General features: G+C 40.3%; 1 protein-coding gene across 1 annotated transcript; it reads right to left on the bottom strand.

Annotated features, from left to right (window-relative positions):
• Window positions 1-9862: 9862 nt before the first annotated feature.
• On the bottom strand, window positions 9863-10900 carry LOC136386249 (melanoma-associated antigen B2-like). Its single transcript, XM_066357748.1, has one exon. The coding sequence runs from the start codon at window positions 10898-10900 to the stop codon at window positions 9863-9865; it is 1038 nt and encodes a 345-aa protein (XP_066213845.1).
• Between the last annotated feature and the right edge of the window lie 323 nt (window positions 10901-11223).

Genomic DNA, 11223 nt, shown 5'->3' with positions numbered 1-11223 from the left:
GCCTGCCTTGTTCTTGATCTTAAGGGGATTGCTTTTAATTTTTTCCCATTGAGTATGATGTTGGCTGTGGGTTTGTCATAGATGGCCTTTATCATGTTGAGGTATGTTCCCTGTATTCCCACTTTGCTGAGAGTTTTGATCTGGATTTTATCCAATGCTTTTTCTGCATCTATTGAAATTATCATGTGGTTTTTCTCCTTCCTTTTGTTTATGTGATTAATCACATTGATTGGTTTATGAATATTGTACCAGCCTTGCCTCCCCAGAATAAATCCCACTTGATCATGGTGTATGAGTTTTTCCATATATTGTTGGATCCGGTTTGCTAATATTTTGTTGAGGATTTTAGCATCTATATTCATCAGGGATATTGGCCTATAATTTTCTTCCTTTGTGTTGTCTTTGCCTGGTTTTAGAATCAGAATTATGCTCGCCTCATAAAAGGAGCTTGGAAGTCTTCCTTCCTCTTGAATTTTTTGAAATAGCTTGAAAAGGATAGGATTCAGTTCTTCTTTGAATATTTAGTAGAATTCACTTGTGAAGCCATCAGGCACCGGGCTTTACTTTGTTGGGAGGTTTTTGATAACTGTTCGATCTCATTTGGTGTAATCGGTCTGTTTAGGTTTTCTGATTCTTCCAGATTGATTTTTGGAAGATTGTATGTTTCAAGGAATTTGTTCATTTCATCTGGGTTGTCTAGCTTTTTAGCATACAGTACTTCATAGTATTTTCTTACAATACTTTGTATTTCTGTTGTGTCAGTTATTATTTCTCCACTCTCATTTCCAATTTTATTTATTTGAGTCCTCTCTCTTTTTTTCTTGGTGAGTCTAGTAAAGGCTCATCAATCTTGTTTACCTTTTCAAAGAAGCAGCTCCTAGTTTCATTGATCCTCTGTATTGTTTCTTTTGCCTCTATGTCATTTATTTCTGCTCTGATCTTTATTATTTCCTTCCTTCTACTTTCTCTGGGCTTTACTTGCTGTTCTTTTTCTAGTTCTTTTAGATGCACGGTTAAGTTCTTTATTTGAGCTCTTTCTAGTTTTGTAAAGTGTGCCCGTAGTGCTCTGAACTTCCCTCTCAGTAATGCTTTTGCTGTGTCCCATAAATTTTGAGTTGCTGTATGCTTGTTGTCATTCTTTTCTAGGAATTTTTTATTTCTTCCTTGATCTCATTCTTAATCCATTCGTTATTTAACAACCTGCTATTTAGTTTCCATGTGTTTGAGAATTTGTGTTTTTTTTTGTTGTTGTTTTTTTTTTGTATTTTTCTGAAGGTGGAAATGGGGAGAGACAGACAGACTCCCGCATGCGCCCGACTGGGATCCACCCGGCACGCCCACCAGGGGCAATGCTCTGCCCACCAGGGGGCGATGCTCTGCCCCTCCGGGGCATCGCTCTGCTGTGGCCAGAGCCACTGTAGCACCTTGGGCAGAGGCCAAGGAGCCATCCCCAGCGCCCGGGCCATCTTTGCTCCAATGGAGCCTTGGCTGCGGGAGGGGAATAGAGAGACACTGAGGAAGCAGAGGGGGGTGGAGAAGCAAATGGGTGCTTCTCTTATGTGCCCTGGCCGAGAATTGAACCCGGGACCCCCGCACGCCAGGCCGACACTCTACTGCTGAGCCAAACAGCCAGGGCCGTGTTTGAGAGTTTTTGAGCTTTTCTGTTGTGGTTCATTTCTAGTTTCATGCCATTGTCATCAGAGAAAGTGCTTGATATGATTTCAATCTTCTTAAATTTGTTGAGGCCACTTTTGTGCCCTAACATGTGGTCTATCATAGAGAATGTAGTATGAGCACTTAAAAAGAATGTATATTCTGATGCTTTAGGGTGAAAGTTTTTGAAGATATCTATTAAATCGAGTTGATCTAATGTGTCCTTTAAGTCTGCTGTTTCTTTCTTAGTTTTCTTTCTTGAGAATCTATCTAATGATATTAGTGGGATATTGAAATTCTCTACTATTATAGTATTGCTGTTGATCTCACCCTTTATATCCATCAAAGTCTGCTTTATATATTTAGGTGCTCCTATATTAGGTGCATAGATATTTAAAATAGTTATATCCTCCTGTTGGATTACTCCCTTTATCATTATGTAGTGGCCTTCTTTATCTCTTACTATATCCTTTGTTTTAAAGTCCATTTTGTCTGATATAAGTATTGCTACCCCAGCTGTTTTTTCATTTCCATTTGCATGAAATGTTTTTATCCATCTTTTTACCTTCAATCTATGTGCATCTTTTGTTTTAAGGTGTGTCTCTTGTAGACAGCATATGTACGGGTCCTGTTTTCTTATCCATGCAGCTACCGTATGTCTTTTGATTGGATCATTTAATCCATTTACATTTAAGGTTATTATTGATATGTAGTTGTTTATTGCCATTTTATTCTTTAAAGCTGTATTCCTCTTTTGCTATATTCTTTTCCCACTTTGATCTGTTTACAACAGGCCCCTTAACATTTCTTGCAGCATTGGTTTGGTTGTAATGAATTTCTTCATTTTCTTTTTTTTTGTCTGGGAAGCTTTTTATTTCTCCTTCAATTTTAAATGATAGCCTTGCTGGATAAAGTAGTCTTGATTGTAGGTTCTTGTTCTGCAATACTTTGAATATTTCTTGCCATTCCGTTTTGGCCTCAAGTGTTTCTGTTGAGAAGTTGGATGTCATCCTTATGGGGGATTTTTTGTAAGTGATAGCTTTTTCTTCTCTTGTACCTTTTAATATTTTCTCTTTATCACTTAGCTTTGGTATTTTAATTATAATGTGTCTTGGTGTAGGTTTCTCTGGGTTTCTCTTTAATGGAGTTCTTGAACTTGTGAGAGTTTCTCCTGCGTTAAATTAGGAAAGTTTTCAGCTATGATATGACTGAACAAAGTCTCTATCCCTAGTTCTTTCTCTTCTTCTTCAGGAACCCCTATGATATGGATGTTATGTCTCTTCATGTTATCATAGAGCTCTCTAGGAGTTTCCTCAGACTTTTTGAGTCTCTTTTCTTTTTTCTTCTCTGCTTTCTTGCCATCATTCAAGTTGTCCTCCAACTCACTGATTCGATTGTCAGCTCTATCTATCCTGTTTTTAATTCCTTCCATTGTTGGAAGGAATTAAACCTTGATTAAAAGTGCCATTTGTCTTCATTTCTGATATTGTATTTGTCATCTCTGACTGATTCTTTTTTAATATTTCAATATCCATTTATATACTTGCTACTTATTTAAGTGTTTGTAATGACCATCCATTCATGTTCTAAGATCCCTAAGCATCCTTACTATCATTATTTTGAACTCTGCATCCGGAAGTTTGGTTATTTCTATATCACTCAGTTCATCTCCTAAAGGTTTCTCTTGTGGTTTCATTTGGATTGTACTTCTTTGTCTTCTCATTATGTCTGTGTTTGGGTGTTTTGTTTGTAGAGCTGGTTGTGTCAAGGCTTGATGTTATCTGCATCCAGTTTACAATTGTGTTATTTTTAGAGAATACATAGATATTACAAGCATAGTTCCATCAAAATTTTTTCACCTATTGACAGAATAAACATTACAGGCACTTAGAATATACTGTTGAATAGATGAAAAGAGTAAACAATGTAAATTTGCCATTTCCACATTGGGTAACTGCCCAATTGCCTACCTTAGAGAGAACCCTGATTACAAGTGCCATTTGAACAACCAGTTTGCCCATCTCAATAAAAAATTACATATTGTTTCTCCTGAGCAGGTGCAAGTTGGTGAATCCCACCACTGGCTATTGTCCATTTGTAAGTCCTCTTTGCAAAAATATTCAGGGTTTTTACTTTTTCATGAGTTGAGTGAGTGAGGTTTTACTTAAATAATTGGCCATTGAGATATGTAAATTTCTTATGTAATTTGTCTATTAAACCCTTATATGATACATGGTTTGCAAATATTCCTTACAAGCCATTAATTGCTTTTTCATTTTATTAATTGTTTCCGTTGTTGTACAGAAACTTTTAATTTAAATGTAAGCACACTAAATCTTTTTGTTTGTCTTTTCAGGGTTTTTTTTTTTTTTGACATATTAAAAAAATTATTGCAAGATCAATGTGAAGGAGCTTTTTCCTTATGCTTTCTTCTTGGAATTTTGTGGTTTTGGACTTATTTTAAAGTCATTATTCCTTTTTCATTAATATTTGATTAGGATATACATCCAATTTTAATTCTTAGATATATGGATATTCCATTTTCCCACTACCACTTATTGAAGAGACTATCATTTCTAAATTTTATATTCATTGTGCCCTTGTGAAAGATTACCTCAGTTTATATGTATATCTATCTATAGATAGATATAAATATATAGTTCAATATAGATTTGGATATAGATATAGGTATAGTTATAGATATAGTAGAGATATATTCAATGGGCTTCTTTTTGGGCTCTATTCTGTTCTATTGGTCTATGTATCTATTTTATGCTACTATGACACTGTTTTCATTAATATAACATTGTATTAGAACTTTGTTCCTCTTCCTCAAAACTATGTTGACCTTTGGGGTGTTTTTTAGTTTTGCATGAATTTTCTTTCTTATTTCTGTGAAAGATTGCATGGAAAATATGATAAGTATTGCACTGTATCTATAGATCACATTAGGTAAAGTGGATGTTTTAACAATATTATCTCCTCCAATCCATTAATATGTGATATCTTTTCTTTCATTGGTGTCTTCTCTAATTTTTTCTATCAATGTCATATGCTTTTCAGTATACAGATTTTTCAACTCCCTGGTTAAATTTATTCTCATGTATTGTATTCTTTTTGACATCATTTTAAGTAGAATGGTTTTCTTAATTTATTTTAATAGGTTGTTTTTCATATATAGGAATAAAGCTGATGTTCAAATTTAATTGGAATCCTGCAACATTACCAAATATATTCATTAGTTGTATTAGTTTGGGGGGATTCATGGAGCATTTGCCCCACTCTCTATAGCCCCACATCTAGAGCAGAGGCACCATCTCTCTTTCCTGGCCTGTGTCAGCCTGAGGGTTGTACTAATGCCAGGAAAGTTGAACTGATGTTCTTCTCCACTTCAGATGCAACTGATGTGATATTTTTTATGCTTGCCTGTGGTACTGCCATTTCTTAACGAGAATAAGGGCCTCACATAAAAGTACTTTGTTCCTTATATAATTGTTAAATATGTGTTTCAATGGGGAAACAAGTGCTAGGAATTCCTATTGCACCATCTTGCTGATGCATTCAGCTAAGACCTTTTTCAATATTTGGATCTCAACAATCTCTCACAATGTTCATTCACATTGCAAGAACATCTTTGTTCATGTGTCCCATTATCTTGTTCTAATACATGAAAAGAGAGGCAAGGATCTTCAATTCGATGTAGAGAATGCCAAATCTTCTCAGTGAGGGTAGAACACATTTGGTAGTATCCTCTCCGTGAAGCCTCAGTGTCGCTCACCACCACTGTGCTGAGGGCACACTTCCACAAGCTCATGCATTTGCTCGTGGCCAGAGCTTGTATGGAGCCACTGAAGTGAGTAGAGGCAGAGAAGTGGGGCAGGACACAGGTGAACTCAGTGTCCGTCGGGCACAATGATGATGTGCCGCCACCCTGGCCTGGGCGCTGGCACACACCCAAGTACTCCTGCTGCTGGTTTTCCTCCTCCTGGCTCACCAAGTGACCGGTCAGGAAACCTCACTGGCAAAGGCTGTCAAGGGGGAGACTGAAGATGCCCTACCGAGACTGGCATCAGTTTCCCTACTCCAAGTCGTGCAGAGAATGGGTGCCTGTCCTGGGACTGATGTGATGTGGGAAATCCACAGCACAAATCAGGAGCACAGGCGGTGGACTGAAAGGGAAATAAAACATCTTAATCTACTCCTTGTCTTACCCAGACTCAAGTTCCCTTGTAAATTCTGTTCTAACAGACTTCCTCTACACAAAGTAGTGGCTGAAGCTAGATACATTTTTGTAGTCCCTGATATTTGATGTGATCTGAAGTCACATGTGTACCTGATCTTATTGTCAGCAAAGGTTCTCTCTTTTGCTCCTCTTATGTATACCTCACATTCATTCTGGCATTATTTTCATCCGCCTATGTATTTCAGTCCAGTAGCTGGGCCACAGACAGCAATTCTTCTTATTGCTTGAGAATCATTTTACAAGAATTAAAAAAAAAACATGAATTAATTTTGGCCTCAGGCTTGGAGGAATGAATGAGTGTGGGATTCAATCCCTGTCAGCCACCAGCCATGTGTGCTTTGGGAACTTATTAACCTGTGTGTGTGAGACTCAACTGCACAGTAAATTTGATAAGCCTTGTCTTGGACTGGTGGAATGTTTGTACTAAAATGAAAAACTATGCTGGCATTTATCATATCCTTCCCTTCCGATTCCTACATGCCTCACTCTCAAGCAAAAAGTTTTACCTCCCTTAGATCTGATTTAAAGAGTGTGAGGAAACCTCACAGGGTAACTATGCCTGAGCTTTCTAAGGCTCAGGTATCAAAGGCTGAGGCATGACTCTCTGTTAACCCTCCTGTTCATGCTTAGATGGACCCCGACGTCTACCCTCAGGCTTCCAAATGTGATTCCTGAAAGCTTGGGGCTGTCCTCCTTCTTGAACTGAGGCCACTGTCCTCATACTAAGGCCTACACTGCCTGGTGACAGAGAGAGGAGGGAAGGTTGACCTTACCTGCCCACACTTGTCTATGGAGGCACAGGAATGAAAGCTCTGGCAGCTGGTTCCGGCCCAATGAAGGATGGAGCCACTAAAGGACCCAACTCAGCTCCTCAGTTTGAAGCTGGGCAGGTCTAGTGTTCTTCCCTCTGTCGACTTGTGACCACCACCCGCAGAACAGCCCTCACTTTCATGTTACTCCTTAGATGGAATTGATGGGTCCCTCTGGGTGACATTGCTGCCTGGGAGCTCCTAGAGCTGGCTGGGGAAGATCCTGTATGGCATGGATGACACAGGGTGGGTGTCCACACAGTGCTCCTCACTGTCCTCTTCCTGATCCCTGCATAATCTGAAGATATCCTCTGTCTTGACTCGAGGCTCATCCTTTCCCTACTAAGCCCCTGATATCCTGAGATGCACTAGGAAGAAGTGACCTGTGCCTCATGTGTTCACACAGCATGGTCTCTCCAAGCTCCTAAAATGGGATCTGAGCTGCCCCACACTTACGAGATGAGCTGTCCTTTCAGTCTTAAGTATCCTTACCTTGGTTTCTGGCCCAAGCTGGACATTTCACTTCTAATGACCTGTGACTGCCGACATGAATGACTTCCTCACCTCCATGAGATCTCTGGGAGAAAGTAGGACTCATCATGCCAACACGACTAGGTGCCACAGTCACAGGTCTGACAAGGTCAGGGCTCTCAGTGGCCTCCTTTTTGCCGGACGTTTTACCATGTTATCATGTTGGATCAGATTAGAAACCGGGTATCCTCCCTCTGCTCTATGAGGTATCCCCCATTCACCTAAGGATTAAGTCTCTGAGTCCACCCCCTATCAGGAAATGAGGGGAGACCTTTGTTTGGAAGCTACGCCTTTCACCTTCTCTGTCCAACTACAGAGCAGGAAATTCTAAAGATGTATCTGTTGAGGAACCCTTGCTTGCCTCACTCCTAGTACAGGATGTTAGGCATCCCTGTCATGCCTGGGTTCCACTATCTGCTGAAGATCTAGTGTGTAACCAATGCTACTTCTCTTTGAGACCCTGCATCCAGAATCTAAGGGGGACTTGAGGCCACCAGCTTTTGCTGTGTCTACCAGGGATAACATTGGAGCTGGGGTTAATTGTATCCCTGTCAACTGTGCGTTAATTTGATTTTCTACAAGTCCCTATTTATTTATTTATTAAAAAAATTTATTTTTATTTTTAAGTAAGAAGCAGGGAGGCAGAAGCCAGACTTCCACATGAATCTGACTGGGATCTTATCAGAGGCCCTCTACCAGGAGATGCTGTGCCAGTCTGGGGCTGCTGCCTCTTTGCTCACAAACTGAAGTATTTTAGCAGCTGTGGTGGGACCATAGAGTCATCCTCAGTGCCCAGGGTCAACTTGCTCAAACCATTTCATCCATGGTTGTGGGAAGGACACAGAGACAGAGAGATGGAGTATATGGACAGGGAGGGATAGAGAAGGAGATTGGTCACTTTTCCAGTGTTCCTTGACCAAGAATCGAACTTGGGACAACCACATGCTGAGCTGACTCTACTGCAAAGCCAAACAGACAGGACCCCATGAAAGTTCTGTACTTGGAAATGATCATACCGTTAGAGAACACTGTCTCTTTGTTTTGTTTATTTATACTTCTCAGTTATAATGGCATTCTTCCTGTTAAGGCTGTTTTCCGTTCCAGTAGTTTGGGAACAGGGCCATTCCTTTTACCACTTCAGACATATTTGATGTACTGACAAAAAAATTAAAATAAGAAGCACAGGGTGTGTCTGGGGGTGGAGTAAGTAGATCAGTGTGGGTTAACCATTATTTACACCTGAAATCTAGGTCCAGCCTTGCCCTCTGTGAGCCCTATGGATTTTGGCACATTACGAAGCCCTAACTCTATCAACCTTAGGCACTGCACTGTACACTGAGTCTCATGAGCCCTGTCTTGTGGGACCACCATGATATACGTGATGTATGGAAAGCATCCGTCACTGAGCCTGACCTGTATTGAGACTTTAGAGAACGCCAGTTATTACTCTGGTTATCTCTGAACTCAGATGTTATCACCAATCCATAAAAGTTTTTCTTACATCTAAGTCATGCCATAAAATATGTCGTGTTTTAGGAAAGGAAAAGCTTCTCTTGAAACGAAATGCTGTTTAGAATAAAACAAGGTAATAAGGTAATAGGCTACCTCCATCCCCTCTTTACTCTCCTTTTCACCTTTTTCGTAATAATTAGAGAGTACTGCACCTTCTTCTGCAATGATTGCTTCTCCTACAACCTATAATTGCATAGACAGGGGCCGGATCATCTCTGCCTAAACATCCCCAGTGGAAGCATGAAGTTTTCCGAAGAGCTGACGCTCAAGTAATGATTATACAAAGTAAAAGCCATGAACCAAGAAGCCAGATTCACTATGCTTTATATTCTCAAACATTCTTAAAAAACATAAGCAAATCCAGGTACATAGCTTTCAAATTTACAATGAAAAGATTAAATGTAGTAAGGCAAACATGAAGTGACCAATTTTAACAATGCCACAAATCTTCTTTATGCATTGATCTACAGATGGACACTTAGTTTGTTTACATATCTTGGGAGTAACAGATAATGCCTGGTACATATAGGTAGTAGATATAGTTAATAACATTGTAATAACTACGTAAGGTTCACATAAGTACTAAGTACTGGACTTAACTGGTTGAACACATTTAAGGTGTGAAAAAGTCTAATTGCTATGCAGAACAACTGAAATCAATATAATATATGGTAAAATAAATTAAAAATTGGCCAACTTTATAGTACCTATGTATCTATATATGTTATCTATGTATCTATCATTCTATCAACCTATATATATATATATCTATCTACTTACACATGGACTGCCTGTTCCTAACAACTATTTTAGTGTGAAGTTCTTTCATATCTCAAAAGATGTCCTAATCCTAAACCCAAGTTCTCTAGTATTGGATCACAAAATTTTTTGGAGTATTTTAAATTTATATCTGAAATACAATATTCTTATTAGTTACTCAATAAAAAGCAATAAATGTGCAATCCATGTCATTCTTAAACTAAGTGAACATTCTGTCAAAAGTAAACTGCTAATTGAAAATGAAAAAAACTACCCACAAAAACAAGATGTTATGCATATTAGAAAACTGCTTAACAGGCCTTATCAACCCAAAAGTGAAGACTCCAGCTCGAGGTCACTCAGGGTGCGGGACGCAGCTAGATGCGGTACTGGAGCTCCCACTGGCCTCGGAAGGAGGGCCAGCCGTGGATGTGGATGCAGCTTGGGCTCTGGTTTGAGCTCTCTCTTGGTCCTCTTGCAAAGCCTCTTCATATAGGAGTGGATAGTCAGTGATGATAGAATCATTGAACTTGGTCAGAAACTCCAGGACTTTCATCTTGGTGATCTCAGCTTCTGCTCTTGGCCCCCAGAAGAACTCATAACATGGAGGATCACTGTAGGGCACTTGAAGGTACAGTAGATATTCTTCCTGCACCAAATCTTGCATGATAAGCTTCCTGGGCTCCCCAAAGACGAAGTGATACTCTCCCTCATAGATGCCCATAATATTCAGGAATTCCCAGATCTCCGCCTCAGAGGCGTAGTTGCCATTCAAGAAGATCATACCCAGCAGAGGCATCAGCATTCCTTTTCTAGGAAATCTCCAGCACTTGTTAAGCCTGCCAGCACCTGGAGGTTCGAAAAGGCTGTAGACGTTCCCGTTGGGCTTGTCTTCTTTCAATTCTAGGCCATAGATCAGATCCATGCGGTCAGTGGCTCTCTTGAGGATCTCAGGAAAGTCCTTCTTGTACCATTTGCGGACTACCTTCAGCATTTCTGCCTTTCTAATGGGCTTCTTCAGTTGATACTGACCTAGCAGGTAGTCTACCAGCAGAATCGCCTTCTGGGTTAGAAGATCTGGGGCAAAGCACTCAGTGGAAGCTGAGGCCTGGGCGGCATTTTTACTTCTCTGAACACGGCCTTTGGCTTTTCCTGATCTTTTGCATGAAACCCCTGCAGTGGCACCAGTGGTGTCTGGAGCACTTTGAGACACCTGCAGAGAGACAGCACCAGTGGAGCTCAAGGAGGCTTCCCCGAATACAGAAGAGGAAGAGCAAGCAGCCTCTTCTTCCTCTCTTGCAGCGGCCTGAACACTGTCAAGACCTTGGGTCTCAGCTTTGTTCTGGCGGCGTTTCTCACGAGCACGGAGCTTACTCTTCTGACCACGAGGCATGACTGTTGTTCAGGACAGCAGACAGAGCTGTGGGTGATCAGACAGGTTATTTGGCCACCTGATAGATGGAGAATGAGATGATGTGAGCACCCTCAACAGGTAGATTGCACAGTGTTTTTACTGAAGCAGGCTCTATAGGCTATCTTGAGGACATTACCCTAGAAACCCAATAGGCTCCTGTTTTCCTGAACATTCTGTCCCCTAAGAACCACGTAGAGGAAACACACGATCTTAAGAGTGAGTTGTGTTGCATGCTACCATCCCTATCCAAACTTACTCACATGACAGCAGGTGATGTACTGTGGGTCTCTTTGTTCTGGCAT

This window comes from Saccopteryx leptura, chromosome X (assembly GCF_036850995.1).
Source record: "Saccopteryx leptura isolate mSacLep1 chromosome X, mSacLep1_pri_phased_curated, whole genome shotgun sequence".
Taxonomy (NCBI): Eukaryota; Metazoa; Chordata; class Mammalia; order Chiroptera; family Emballonuridae; genus Saccopteryx; species Saccopteryx leptura.
The sequence above is the reverse complement of the archived record's forward strand: the minus strand, read 5'-3'. Positions and strand labels throughout refer to the sequence as shown.